General features: G+C 36.8%; 1 protein-coding gene across 1 annotated transcript in view; it reads left to right on the top strand.

Moving 5' to 3' along the window:
- Positions 1 to 15135, top strand: part of MARCOL (MARCO like) — a 158583-nt gene extending 143448 nt beyond the window's left edge. The window contains 1 exon segment of the mRNA XM_046667774.1: positions 14937 to 15135. Within this exon segment, the coding sequence (XP_046523730.1) occupies positions 14937 to 15135 (199 nt within the window).
- Positions 15136 to 16458: the final 1323 nt, after the last annotated feature.

The raw sequence follows: 16458 nt of genomic DNA, 5'->3' as shown, positions 1-16458 counted from the left end.
GAGGAGAAAGAAAGAAAGGCACACAAGAAATATTTGAAATAGCAATGACTAAGAATTTTCCTAAAATAATGCCTGACATGAAACCACAGATTCTGAAAGCTTAGAGAAGATTAATCAGATAAATATTATATATATACTATATATATAAATAGGCATATTATACACACGTAGGCATATTATTTTCAAACAACAGATCAAAGATAAAGTTCTAAAGCCGGAAAAAATGCCCTTACATTACATATAGTGGAACAAACATAAGAATTACATCTGCCCTATCCTCAGAAACCATGCAATCAAAAGAGAGAGGAATGAAAGTGTTATGAGAAAGAATCACCAACCTAGAATTCTGTATCTTGCAAAATTATCCTTCAAAATTAAAAGAGAGTATATGCCAACAAATTGAACAACCTATAAGAAATGGACAACTTCCTAGACTCCTACAACCTCCCCAAACTGAATCAGGAAGAAATGGAGAATCTGAATAGGCCAATCACAAGTAAGGAAATAGAAACGGTAATCAAAAAACCTCCCCAAAAATAAGAGTCCAGGACCAGACGGTTTCTCTGGAGAATTCTACCAAACATTCAAAGAAGACTTAATACCTATTCTTCTCAAACTATTCCAGAAAATTGAGGAAGATGGAGTACTCCCTAACACATTCTATGAAGCCAACATCACTCTGATCCCAAAACCTGACAAGGACAACTACAGGCCAATATCACTGATGAACATAGATGCAAAAATCCTCAACAAAATTTTGACAAACCCAATACAGCAATACATCAAAAAGATTATACACCATGATCAAGTGGGATTTATACCAGGGACACAGGGATGGTTCAACATCCACAAGTCAATCAACGTGATACACTACATCAACAAAATGAAAAGCAAAAACCACATGATCATCTCAATAGATGCAGAGAAATCATTTGACAAGATCCAACATCCATTTATGATAAAAACCCTCAATAAAATGGGTATAGAAGTAAAGTACCTAAACATAATAAAGGCCATATATGACAAACCCACAGCCAACATCATACTTAATGGACAAAAACTGAAGGCTATCCCTCTGAGGACAGGAACAAGACAAGGGTGCCCACTTTCACCACTCCTATTCAACATAGTACTGGAGGTGTTGGCCAGAGCAATTTGGCAGGAAAAAGAAATAAAAGGAATCGAAACAGGCAGTGAAGAAGTAAAACTCTCGCTGTTTGCAGATGACATGATCTTATATATAGAAAACCCCAAAGAATCCATAGAAAAACTATTAGAAATAATGAACAACTACAGCAAAGTAGCAGGGTATAAAATCAACATACATAAATCAGTAGCCTTTCTATACACTAACAATGAACTAACAGAAAAAGAACTCAAGAACTCAATCCCATTCACAATCGCAACTAAAAGAATAAAATACCTTGGGATAAACTTAACCAAGGAAATGAAGGATCTATACAATGAAAACTACAAGACTTTCTTGAAAGAAATTGACGACGACATAAAGAGATGGAAAGACATTCCATGCACATGGATTGGAAGAATAAACATAGTTAAAATGTCCATACTACCTAAAGCAATCTACAGATTCAATGCTATCCCAATCAGAATCCCAAGAACATTCTTCACAGAAATTGAACAAAGAATCCTAAAATTCATATGGGGCAACAAAAGACCGCGAATTGCTAAAGCAATCCTGAGCAAGAAAAACAAAGCTGGCAGAATCACAATCCCCGATTTCAAAACATACTACAAAGCTACAGTGATCAAAACAGCATGGTACTGGTACAAAAACAGGTCCACAGATCAATGGAACAGAATTGAAAGCCCAGAGATAAAACCACACGTCTATGGACAGCTAATCTTCAACAAAGGAGCAGAGGGCCTACAATGGAGAAAAGAAAGTCTCTTCAACAAATGGAGCTGGGAAAACTGGACAGCCACATGCAAAAGATTGAAAATTGACCATTCTTTTTCACCACACACCAAAATAAACTCAAAATGGATAAAAGACCTAAAGATTAGGCCGGAAACAATAAGTCTTCTAGAAGAGAATATAGGCAGTACACTCTTTGACATCAGTTTCAAAAGAATCTTTTCGGACCCTATAACTCCTCAGTTGAGGGAAACAATAGAAAGAATAAACAAATGAGACTTCATCAGACTAAAGAGCTTCTTCAAGGCAAGGGAAAACAGGATTGAAACAAAAAAACAGCTCACTAATTGGGAAAAAATATTTACAAGCCACTTATCCAACAAAGGGTTAATCTCCATAATATACAAAGAACTCACACAGCTTAACAACAAAAAAACTAACAACCCGATCAAAAAATGGGCAGAGGACATGAACAGACATTTCTCAAAAGAAGATATAAATATGGCCAATAGACACATGAAAAGATGTTCATCATCGCTAATCATCAGGGAAATGCAAATCAAACTACACTAAGATATCACCTTACACTCATTAGATTGGCAAAAACATCCAAAACCAAGAGTGACAAATGTTGGAGAGGTTGTGGAGAAAAAGGAACCCTCATACACTGTTGGTGGGAATGCAAACTGGTACAGCCACTATGGAAAACAGTATTGAGATTTCTCAAAAAGTTAAAAATAGAAATACCCTATGACCCAGCCATCCCATTACTGGGTATCTATCCTAAGAACCTGAAATCAGAAATCCCAAGAGTTCCTTGCACCCCTATGTTCATGGCAGCATTATTTACAATAGCCAAGACGTGGAACCAACCTACATGCCCAGAAACTGATGATTGGATAAAGAAGATATGGTATATATACACAATGGAATACTACTCAGCCATAAAAAAAGACAAAATTGGCCCATTCGCAGCAATGTGGATGGACCTCGAGGGTATTATGTTAAGCGAAATAAGCCAGTCAGAGAAAGACGAACTCTATATGACTCCACTCATAGGTGGAAGTTAACATATTGACAAGGAGATCTGATCGGTGGTTACCAGGGAAAAAGGGGGGTAGGGGGAGGGCACAAAGGGGGAAGTGGTGTACCCACAACATGACTAACAAAAATGTACAACTGAAATCTCACAAGGTTGTAATCTATCATAACATTAATAAAAAATAAAATTAAAAAAGTAAAAGAGAAATAAAGACTTTCTCTGACAAAAACTGGGGGGATTTGTCAACATTAAACTTGAATTACAAGAAATGTTAAAAGAAGTTCTTTAGAGAGAAAGAAAATAATGTAGGTCAGAAGTTCAGATCTACATAAAGAAAGAAAGAACATTGAAGAAAGAACAAGCAAGGATGAAACAAAAAGTTTTATTGTTATTCTTAATTGACCTAACAGATAACAGTTTGTTCAAAGTGATAATACCAAAAATGTATTTGGTTAGGTATGCTACGTGGTATATGTATATATCAGCTATATATGCTATGTACATAGTATACATATATATGCTTATGAATGCTTATATATGAGTGAAATGAATGACAGCAATGATACAAGGGGAGGGTGGAAGGAATTAGGATTATTTTGTTATTATAACATACACACACTATCCATGAATTAGTAAAGCTTTATTTGAAAATTGGCATAGAGTTGTTGTAAATATTTGTGGCAAACCTCAACACAGCTAGTAAAAAAAAGGTAAAAAAGACGTATAACTGATATGCTTAGAAAAGAGAGAAAACAGTCCTATAAAGCGGTCAATTCAAACCACAAAAGGCAGAAAAAGAGTGGAAGACAAAAGTAGAAACAAAGAACAAGGGCAATAAATTGTAGATATTAATGCAATGATATCAATAGTACTTTGAATCCCTATGAATGACCTTTGAATAAGCAATGGTCTACTTAAATAAACTTGAATAATCAATGGTATAAATTATTATTTAGTCATTATTTATTTGGTCTAAAAGTGAAAAACAGAGGTTATCAGAGTGCATTAAAAACATGACCCAATCATATGCTGTTTACAAGAAACTCATTCTCAATTAAAGCTAGATATAGGTTAAAAGTAAATGGAAGGAGAAAACTATACAATGCTCAAACTAATCAAAAAAAGCAGAAGTAGCTATATTAATTTCAGAAACAGTCTACTTCAAAGTGAGGTAAGTTATCAGGGATGAAGAAGGACATTACATGATGGTAAAGCAATCAATTCTCTCAAAACACCTAACAATCCTTAACGTGTTTGCACATAACAAAGGAGGTTCAAACTAAATGAGGGAGATACTGACAGAACTGCAATGAGAAACAGATGGTTCCACTATCATAATTGGAGACTTCAACACCCCTCAATAAGAAATGGACTTTTCCAGCAGGCAGAAAATCAGTAAGGACATAGATTAACTCAACAACACCATCAATCAAGTGGATATAATGGACATCTTTAGATTGCTTCATCCAACAATAGCAGAATACACATTCTTCCTAAGCTCATGTGGAATGTTCTCCAAGATGGAACACAGACTGGGCCATAAAGCACACCTTCACAAATTTAAAAGAATAAAAACCATACAATGTCTATTCTCAGGCCACAGTAGAATTATACTAGAAGTCAATAACAAAAAGATAACTGGAAAATACTAAAATACAGAAAGAGTAAGAGAGACACTTCTAAAGAAAACATAGATCAAAGAAGTCTCAAGAGAAATTTTAAAATATCTTTAAATAAAAATGAACATGCAACCCTTCAAAAATTGTGGACGCACCAAAAGTAGCGCTTAGAAGGAATTTTTTAGCATTGAATGCATGTATTTGAAAAGAGGAATGTAAAGTCAATCATCCTAATTTCCACCTTGGGAAATTAGGAAAAGAAGAGGAACTTCCATAAAAGTGAGCAGAAGCAAAGAAATAATAAGAATTAGAAGAAATCAATGAAATTGAAAACAAGAAACCTAAGGAGAAAATGAATGAAATCAAAAGCTGGCTCTTTGAAAAGGATGATGAAATTGTTAAGCCTCTAGCCAGACTAAGAAAAAAGTGAGAGGGCACAAATTACTAATATGAGAAATGAAAGTGGAGACTGCTATAGATCCTACTGGCATCAAAAGGACAATAAAAAAAATTCTATTAGCAGCTTACAGCCCAGAAATTTGGTAACCTAGATGGAATGGAAAAATTCCTTGAAAGGACCAGTATGCCAAAATTCACACAAAAAGAAATAGATGTTCTGAATAGGCGTATGTCAGTTAAAGAAATTGAATCAATAATTAATAGCCTTCCAAAACAGATAACACTAGGTCCAGATGTTTTCTCTGACGAATTATACAAAACATTAAAGAAAGAAATTATACCAATTCTCTACAATCTCTTTCAGAGGATAGGAGCAGTGAGAATACTTCCTAACTCATTTGATAAGATCAGCATTACCCTAACAGTAGAAGCAGTAAAAGGTATCACAAGAAAAGAAAACTACAGACTCATATCTCTCATTGGCATACATGCAAAAACCTATAACAAAATATTAGCAAACCCATCCTACAATGTCTAAAAAGAATTATACTCCACGACCAAGTGACATTTATTCCAGGAATGCAAGGATGGTTCAACACTCAATTAATCCATCACACGATCATATCAAAAGTTACAGTAAAAACTATTTGACAAAAGCAAACACTCATTCACAACAAAAACTGTCAGTAAACTAAGAATTGAGAGGGCCTTCCTCAACTTGGTAAAGAATGCCTACAAAACCCCTACAGTTATGATCATAATTAATGGTGAGAAAATTATCCCACTCATCAGGTACAAGGCTAGGGTGTTCCTTTCACCACTCCTTTTCAACATCACACTGGAATTTCTAGCCAGTATAATAAAACAAGAAAAGGAAATAAAATACACAGAAATTGGGAAGGAAGGAATAAAACTCTCTTTGTCTGCAGGTGACATCATCAGCTATATAGAAAATACAAAAGAATTGACAAGAATAACACCTGGAACTAATAAGTTATTACAGAAAAGTTGCAGAATACTAAGTGTGTTAGCAAAAGTCAATTGCTTTCCTATATATCATCAATGAACAAGTGAATTTTGAAATTAAAAACACAATATCATTCACATTAGCACCAAGCATATTGAAATACTTAAGTATAAATCAAACAAAATATGTACAAAACCTGTATGAGGAAAACTACAGAACTCTTATTAATGAAATTGAAGAACGACATAAATAGATAGATATTACATGTTCATGAACAGGAAGACTCAATATTGTCCAGAGTCAATTATTCCCAATTTGACCAGTAGATTCGATGCAATCCCAATCCAAATTCTAGCGTTATTTTGTGAATATTGATATTCTAAAATTCATATGGAGAGGCAAAAGGCCCAGGATAGCCAACATAGTATTGAAAGAGAAGAACAAAGTTGGAGGATTCACATGTTCAAATTTTAACACAGACTACATATCTAGAGTGATAAAGAAAAACAGTGTGGTACTGGCATGAGTATTAGACATATGGAACAATGGGACGCAATAGAAAGTTGAAGTAAATTCATTCATATTGTTCAATTGACTTTTCAAGAGAAATTTTTTAGAGTAGTTTTAGGCTTGCCACAAGATTGAGGAGGTACAGAGATTTCCCATACACTTCCTGCTCCACGGTGTATAGTTTCCCCATGAATAACATCACTCACCAGAAGGCTACATTTTTTTTTACCAAGGATGAATCTGCATTGACATGTCATAACCATCCGAAGTTCACAGTTTACCCTATGATTCACTTTTGATGTTGTACATTCTATGGGTGTGAACAAAAGTTTAATGAAATATGTCCATCATTATATTGTCATACAGAATATTTTCACTGCCCTAAAAATCTCTGTGCTCTGCCCATTCATGTCTCTCCCTCAGCCTGCACTCTACCCCTAGCAATCACTGATTTTTTCATTTGTCTCCATAATTTTGCCTTTTCCAGAATGACATACACTTGGAATCATACAGTTTATCACCTTTCAGATAGGCTTTTTTCACCTAATAGTATGCACTGGAGTTTCCTTCTTGCCATTTTATGGCTTGATAGCTCATTTCTTTTTATGGCTGAATAATATTCCATTGTCTGGATGTACCACAGTTTATCCATTCACCTACTGAAGGACATCTTGTTTGCTCCCAGGTTTTCACAATTATGAATAAAGCTACTGCATTAATAAAGGTTTTTGTGTGGACATAAAACTCATTTGGTTAAAGATCAAGCAGCACAATTGCTGGATTATATGGTAAGAGTATATTTAATTTTGTAAGAAACCACGAAACTGTCTTCCAAAGCAGTTATGCCATTTTGCATTCCCATCAGCAGTGTATGAGAGTTCCTGTTGCTCCACATCTGCTCTGACAATGATGTGGTTAGTCTTCCTGATTTTAGCCATTCTAATAAATCTGTAATGGTATCTCATTTTTTTTTCTTTTTTGATGAGGATGATTGTTCCTGAGCTAACATCTGTTGCCGTCTTTCTCTATTCTTTTCCGTGAGATGCTGCCACAGCGTGGCTTGATGAGCGATGTGTCAGTCTGCACCATGGATCAAACCCATGAACCATGGGCCACCGAAGTGCAGTGTGCAAACTTGACCACTATGCTACCCGGCCAGCACTATGTCATTGTTTTTTTAATTTGAATTTCCCTGATGACATACGATATGGAATATCTTTTCATATGCTTCCTGCCATCGGTATATCTTCTTTGGGGAGGTGTCTGTTAAGGTATTTGGCACATTTTTTATCAGGTAATTTCTTTTCTTATTGTTGGCTTTTAAGAGTTTTTTGTATATCTTGGATAAGGGTCCTTTAAAAGCGGTGTCTTTTGCAAATGTCTCTCCCAGTCTGGGGCTTGTCTTCTTGTTCTCTTGATATGGTCTTTCACAGAACAGAAGGTTTTAATTTTAATGAATCCATTTTACCAATCTTTTCTATCAAGGATCAAGCCTGTGGTATTGTGTCTAAAATGCCATCACCATGCCCGAGGTCATCTAGGTTTTCTCCTATGTTATCTTCTAGGAGTTTTACAGTTTTACATTTTACACTAAGGCTATGATCCATTTTGAGTTAATTTTTGTGAGGAGTGTAAGGTCTGTGTCTCGATTAACTTTTTTGCATGTAGATGTTCAGTTGCTTCAGCACCGTTTGTTGAGAAAACTCTCCTTGCTGCATTATATTGTCTTTGCTGCTTCATCAAAGAACAGTCAACTATATTGATGGAGGTCTGCTTTTGGGATCTCTGTTCTGTTTCATTCGTCTACTTGGCTATTTTTTCACTAATGCTGCACCATCTTGATTAATCCCTTGCTTTTTGACAAGAGCTCCAAGAAAATTAAATGAAAAGTCTTTGAGCAAATGGCACTATGACAAATGGATAGCCTCATGCAAAAATATAACTTTGAACCCATGATTCTCACCAGATACAAAAATTAACTCAAACTGTAGGAAATATTTAAATGCAAATACTAATGCTATGAAACTGTTAGAAGGAAACCTAGCTGTAAATCTTCATGAGTGTGGATTAGGCAGCAATTTGTTATAAGTAACACCAAAAGCACAAGCAACAAAGAAAAAAATAGATAAGTTGGAATTCATTACATTTAAAATATTTTTTTGCATCAAAGGACACTATCAAGAAAGTAACATAGACAGCCTAAAAACAAGAGAAAACGTTTGCTAGTGAGAAGTCTAATAAGTGCCAGGGATCCACATTACGTAAAGAAAACTACCAACTCAAAACAACAAAGATAAAGAAGAGAATCAAAAAGTGGGCAAAGGATTTAAATAGACGTTTCCCCAGAGAAGATATAGAAATGGCCAAGAACAGCATGAAAAGGTGTGAAACATTGTTCAGCATAAGGGAAATGCAAATCAAACCGCTATGGAGTACTTGTTCACACCCTCTAGGGTGAATATAGTATTTTAACATGAAAACTTGTGAATTTGGGTGAGAATATGAGGAAACTGTAGCCCTCATACAGTCCTGCTGGAAATGTAAGATGGAACACTCATTGTGGAAAGCATTTTAGCATCTCCTCATAAAAGATAGAAAGATAGAGTTACCTCACAAATTTCCACTGCTGGACATTTATCCATGAGAAATGGAAATATATGGTCACAGAAAAACTGGTGCAAGAATGTTCACAGCTGCATTATTGATAAAAGCCAATAAGTAGATGCAGTCCAAATGTCTATGAGCTGATCAACACCTAAAAAAGGTGTTATATCCATACAATGCAATATTCTCAGTCATAAAAAGGAAAAAGTACTGAACGTGCTACAACATGGATAAACCCTGAAAATCATATGCTAAGTGAATGAAGTCATTCACAAAAGACCACAAACCACAGATGTAGATCCATACGTATCTATCTATGCCTATTTATATTTGCTTCATTTGAAAGTCATACACATATCATATGATTCCATTTATATGAAATGTCCAGAATAGGCAAATCCACAGAGAAAAGAATTAGTTTAGTGGTGGCCACGGGTTGATGGGAAATTGGGAAGTAGTGGTGTTTTGTTTGTTTTTGTTTTTGGAATGGGAGAGATGATGGGAATGTTCTGAAATTAGGTACTGGTGATGGTTGGACAACGTTGTGAAGAAACACATACTAAAAAATACATAATTGTGTGCTTTAAAATATCAAGTTTTAAGTTTTATTAATTTTATCTCAATTAAAAACACTAGTTTTCTTACCAAATGTCAGATTTTAAATATTAACTTTCCTGTGTCTCACTTTCATTATAGCTGAAACTTGGAGCTGATGTTTATCCGAAAAGATTCTTCTAAGAACTAAGTTCCATAACATGTGGGATGTGGGAGGCTGACTCACAAAGCTTGTGTGGAAATAGTCGTGAAGGAGGTGGATCCCCATTCACGAATGGATATGAACTTCCCCCAGTACACTGATCATTCCTAGAGGACGGTTATGATATTTCCTTTTGCTGACCAAACTTTCCCTATCAGAATACAGACCTCAAAGCATAGGAGGGTTTTTTGTTAATAATATTACGCATAAAAGTAAAAAGAAAAAAATTAACATCCATTTTAAAGAGTAAAAAGAACATGTATAAATTTGTCAAAATTCACTGAATAATGTTTTTCATGAGTTCTCTGTAATGAAAATGGACATGAAAATGAATGCATTTTTATCATGTGACTCTAAAAATGTACATTCTAATGAATGCTTTCATTAAGAATTAATACTAAAGAATGTAAATCAATGAGTACCTCCCACATAGATCACTCTTTTAGAGGAGAAGATGTTTAGTGAAAAGAACAGCAGGCCTGATATTGTAAATGTAGCAGATTGATACTTCTCTTCCAGTAGTCAATCTACATTTCTGCCACTAAAATCAAACTTTAAGTGAGCATATGGCCACCCAAATAAAGCCGGCTTCTCCTTGTCTGAGAGATGGAGAAAAATGGAGAAGCATAGGACCTGGACCACTAATGAAAATCCCAGATTGAAGAAGGAAGAGTTGCCTGGCATCCCAGGGTTACCATCCTATCTTTTGACTGATTTGTGAGAGATAAAGAAAGTAATATAACTTTTTCTTCCAAACCTCAGATGCCTTACAATAACTTTGAATGGGCTCTGCAATTCATTCAATTATACACATGTCCTATGTTTTAGAATTAAAGTCCATATTGCCTAACATTTGGGATCATAGTTTTACCTGCTGTATTTGTTACAAATCAAGCTCCCAGATCTCCCTCCTACAGGTTTTGATTACTTAGGATACACAAGAACCCAAGTGTCTGTACTGTTAATAAACATCGAAGTAATGCATTATGTGTTCACCTTTGAAAACATTTCGTTAATTATAGTTACCAAAAGTAGTAGCGTGTTTTAACCCACTAACCAACCAATGAAAGAAATGATATTTTAACAAAGATACTATTATTTAACTTTTATTGATTGAAACTTTCATGATTGTAAATTATGTTAGGCTTTATATTATCAAATACAATCAAGATGGTTTTTCAACTGCCACTGATAATTCACCATAGAGGATAAAAGTCTTTCAATCACAGCATCTTAGAACTAGAAAAATTCTTCAAAATCCTATATTCAATCTTGTATACCACAGTAGGATTTGTCTGGTCATCTGGGAATTTAAAACTCTGATTGAGAACACCTTAGTTGCTTGGCGAATCCACTGCAAAATAGGATTTCAATAAAAGGCATAGGAATGTGTGGCTCTGGCAGAGTCAGCATTCACCATAATGAACAAAATCAAAATTTAGACCATAACCTCTGTAAAGACAGAAACAGACAGAGAAAGAAAAAGAAATTATTAAAAGAACATTATAATAGCCTGCATGTTGCACTAAGAGCTTCTCAATGAAGAGGCTTTGAACGTAGAAGAAGAGAGGCTGTGCTCCACGGCCACAAGCAGCTGGGTCCTGCCTGCTCCCCAGGCCAGCACATGTCCTCCCACAACCTGGGATCCCTGACTCTCCCTACATGCTCAGTCCTGACTCAGACTTGGAAAGCGCCCAGAGCTGAGAGAGGAGAGGACCAGAGATTGCCTTAGAGGTCCTCTAGAAGTAGAAGCGAAGTAGGGGATTAAATGAGAGGAAACACCTGTGAGAGAAAATGGGCTGCCACAAAGGTTGGCCAAAACTGCAGACTGCAGACTCCTTTAGACTGAAGGATATAGGAAGGGAGGGCAGGTGGACATGTCCTAGAATGCCTGGCTCTCTGAGGAAGGTCAGGAGTCTGTCATGGAATTCAGGAGCCCAAGTGGACCAGCAGAGGAGTCCCTTCCAGCATGAATGGGCCCATTGTCATGGATTTCAGAGTTCTGTAGTCAGTTAGGATTTGGCTCAGTCATGCTCCCTGTAGTTTGCAGTTACATCACAGAGATGATCATTTAGAATTTGGAACTCTGGACTTTGGAATTACCTTTTATAGGACATTAGACTGCCATTTGTAAGTCATAATAATTAAATTAAGTTAATTGGTTTATACATTGGTGGAATATCCCGTAGAGTTATAATGAGAGGTCAAATACAAAACTGCTTTTAGAAACGAGAACTTAAGGGATGGGCACAAGTGTCTTTCTGTGGCTTTTACAGAGATTGTAATTTTCCACAGTCAGCCTACATTATCAGAAATATGGATGTTCCTATCATTTTGTGATGGTCTTTTCATTATTTTTGAAGAGCCAATATTTAATTTTGCAATCTTACGTTTTTTGACTGCAGAAAAAGCATGGATTGGCATAAGTTTTCTTATTGGTCGCACAGATTGGATAATATTGCCCATCACATAAATCTGGGTTTGCTAGAAGTACATCACAGTCTGGTGGCTAAACATAAAGAGACAACATAAAATGTATCAGATAATAAACTGTCTGAATAAAATATTCTTTCTTCTTAATACAAAATATCATGCATCAAAAGGGAATATATTCTATATTGAGGTTTAAAAACAAACATCAAGGTACCCACAACACACTTCGACATAAAATACTATTGATATATTCTTACAAACTCAATATTATTTTTAAAAATCCTACAAAGGGTAGAATGTGTTTTGATAATTGAGCGACTCTGCGCCATGTCCCTACACCTGGGTCAGAGTTCCCCCATTATTTCATACCACAAGAATCATAAAAGTGAATTTTCTGTAATCTCACTGTCTTTCTCAAGAGTTTCATTGCTAGATACTCTGATTTCAGATCATCGCTGCATATGTATTGATTCATATATATGAGTGTTTGTACATGTGCATACAATCATATAGAAATACATGTAATGTGTTTAGTGATGGTAGTACTGGGAATTTACATAAATGAACAATTTTGTGTGTATTCTTATATGACCTGCTTTTAAACATCTTTGGAACGTTATCTATTCAGGTGTTTAGAACTATAGCTCATTTGCTTCACCTCTATGTAATCTTCCACTCCATAATGTATGAAAATTATTATTTTATCCAATTTTATGTAGAAAAATTGTATTAATCTTCTTGTTTTGCTAAGCTAAACAATTAAACTTTAAACACTCCTTAGCCAAATTCAATGCTTGTATACAGCAAGATTTATGCCTGAAAATGGAAGTTTTGAATAATGGGATATTGTGACCTTGTCTATAATGCTAAATGATTTTTTTTCTCTTTTTTTTAGGAAGATTAGCCCTGAGCTAACACCTGCCGCCAATCCTCCTCTGTTGGCTGAGGAAGACTGGCCGTGAGTTAACATCTGTGCCCATCCTCCTCTACTATATGTGTGGGACGCTTTCCACAGCATGGCTGGATAAGCGGTGCGTCGAAGGTCCCCACCCAGGATCTGATCCATCGAATCCCAGGCCACTGCAGGGTAGTACTGAACTTAACCACTACCTGATCAGGTGGGCCCCCAAATGTTTTTATATGGGTGGGAAGATTCTATTTTTTAAACTCTGTATAAGAATAACACAGATTGTTTGGTTGTTTTTACTTTGTGAAGCATCATTCTGTTGTACGACCTGTTTGATGAGATTTGGTGTTAATACTGACAATATAAAGAAAATTACTAGTGTTACCTTTTCAATTCCCAAATTAATAAATATTAACTTACTGCTGGTATAGGTTTTTGCTTCCGGGAAAGACCAGATTCTGCAAATAAAACACACAAAAATGATTAAAACTAAGAAGAAGAGGGGAAAACTATCAGAGTATCTGGTGCGAAGTTCCCCCATCTTTTAGTAGCAAAATACCAGGCAAATTACCTACTCCAGACCATGCAAGTAATGAGGGGAGCCTTTCGGATGGTAGCAAAATGGTAAGTTCACAAAATAGCTCCAAATCTGGAAACATAATTCCCAATTAACCTCACTCTGTGAAAAACAATTTTGTGTATTGTTTAGTAATCACCAAACCCTGCTTTATTTCTTCCATTTTTATAGATGAGAAATCCCTGTCAGAGAAGACAATGCCTTGCTTAACGTCAATCATTATACCTTGCATAAAGTCACTTAACATAAAGAAATTAATTACTAATTAATTAAGTAGGACTCAGGTCTAAGATCAGGGATCTATCCAATACCTTACAGCTACTTTACTCTGAAATTCATGGGCCGCCTTATGCTTTAAAGAGGGTAAATAGAGGGAGGGATGCGTTCTCCCCTCACACAAAGCCTTGGGTCTACTCAGAACTGTCAAACAACAAAGCAGATTGTCAAAGAACCCCAGATCTGGAAGACACCATTACTCCCCACACTTTGTTCTCAGCAGTCATGGACTTTGACCCTCAAAACCTCTTCACCTCTAAAGATAGGGAGATAACTTTCATTGTAGGTAGAGAAAAAGCGAAGTTCCACTCTCATTCTAACACACCTCTCTATCTCCACGCCTCTAAAGTGGGAAAGGAGAAAAAGCAAACCACTGATGCAATTTTTAAAAGGGTATTTGTATACATGACCTGTTTCATTTTGCCAGTTTAAGTATTAAAAAGCCTATAAAACAAGCTCCTCCATTCCTAGACCATAGCAGTTGTTTCCTAAATTTTCTAAGATATGTGAAATGCTTCATCCAGGACTGAAAAATTTACTCACCAGAATGAAGAGGAAATAGCAAGGCAAGCACGAAAATAGCTTTCATCCATGATGAGAAGAAAGACATTTTGTCAAGTCTGTAGAGGAAACCCATAGGACTGTTCATAACACATGGCACAGGGACAAATTGCCCGTTTCCCGATGAAGGTCTCTTATGGGTGAGGGAACCACTCTACTCTCTTAGAGTCCTAATTATAGGGGACTATCCCCTTTTTTCTTCCTCCAACTCACAATCAACAAGACATGCATGTGAACAGAAGGCCTCATAGAAACTCGAGAGAAACACTAGGAGAAGTCCTCCGTGCACATCGGAGAAGGAGCTGTTTGCTCTCCCAGCCTTTGGCTCGGCCCACAGGGAGCCTGGCTGCATTTAAGGAAACATGCACTTAGGAATCTCAGCTTTTCCTCTGAAAATACAAACAGTTCTTTCAGGAAGGACTCAGTTGCAGCTGTCCTCACAGCAATGCTCTTCACCAGGGCTCCTTCCATAGGGTCCCCTCGGGACCTACCTGAAACAGAGAAGGCCGTGGGGAGCAAGGCCGACACCTCCACAGACCGTGCCGAGCTTGTTCACCTCTTCTTCCCAACCATGGCCACCCAGCTGACGCGTTTCCTTTATTGATCTGTTGGTGAAGACCTCTCTGGGGGTGAGAGAGATGACTCCCGGCAGATAAGACACTGAGGTATTCTGTGTTCTTCCTGGAGGCTGTAAAGTAACTAGTGAGAAGCCTCACAAGGAATCCTCAGTAGATATTGCCTCTGGAGGAGATTTGGGACAGTTTGATCTGATGTACCCAGAAGTATGGGGAAGGGAGGAGGTAAGATCAGTGCTTTGAAACCCTTAGAGATGAGACATGAAATCTTCCTAAGCTACCGAATAGGAAGGAAAGGAGAATCAAAACAGGAAGGAGCAGAGTGAGTTTTGGGAACGGTGACTAGACACGTACCTAGACCCTTATCACTTGGCAACACTAGAAGCACATTTGGCTCAATTGGAGATTTGATTTTGATTAAATTTTTGCTTTGAGATAACTGGGGATTCTCATCAAGCTGTAAGTACTAAAGCAGAGAGTTCTCATGTTCCCTTCAACCAATTTCCCCCAATGAGAACACCTTGTGAAACTATGACACAATTTCACAACCAGGAATGTGCAACCCCAGATGAGTGTTGGGGCCGCTGGCTTTGGGAACCCGGGCTGGAGGACAGCTTGCGAATACTAAGAGGCGAGAAAGAAGGCTCGGGTGTGAAATTGAGACCACCTGGGACAGGGCCCTAAATTGTGGGTTGAATAATAGACCTTTACCTCAAAGTGAAGCGGGAGACCCTGTAGGGTTTGAGTGGGAGGAGATTTCATCAGAGCTGTTTAGCTGATCTGCTCCACAGCCTGACTCAGCGCAAAGAGCTTTGGCAGATGAAAGTCCTGAGTTCAAATCCCATCCACCACCAGGCAGCCTGGACACCAGATTCAGACTAATTCTAAACTAATTCTAAAGTTACTTCCTAATTTTAAACGTGACAACAGCATCTTCCGTCACAGAGATCTGTCACAAATAATAAGTTTAACATTATAAAACAGTCTGAACATTCGTTGTCTGTTAGACTTACATTTGTCACCCTAATTTAACTTGCCTTTTTCTTGATGAAAAAAGCCAAGATTTAGACAAGAACATTTGAGTCAGCACCGTTTCACGCCAATTTAATGGAAGGATACAAATTCCAATAAGTGCAAAAAGTTGTCCTTTACTGTACTCAAGTCACTGTTATACTTACACTGGTTGTTTTAAATAGTTACATGAACACAGTCAGAGACAGTTGTGAAGGCAAATCCTTCTGGAACATGCCATCAGACGGAAAATTCAATGGACGTTTAGAGTTGAAGTTATTGTGACGTGCTTATGTCCCACGCATAGGACTTTTTTTTAAAAAAGATTTTATTTTTCTCCT

Source organism: Equus quagga, chromosome 7, assembly GCF_021613505.1.
Source record: "Equus quagga isolate Etosha38 chromosome 7, UCLA_HA_Equagga_1.0, whole genome shotgun sequence".
Taxonomy (NCBI): domain Eukaryota; kingdom Metazoa; phylum Chordata; class Mammalia; order Perissodactyla; family Equidae; genus Equus; species Equus quagga.
The sequence above is the reverse complement of the archived record's forward strand: the minus strand, read 5'-3'. Positions and strand labels throughout refer to the sequence as shown.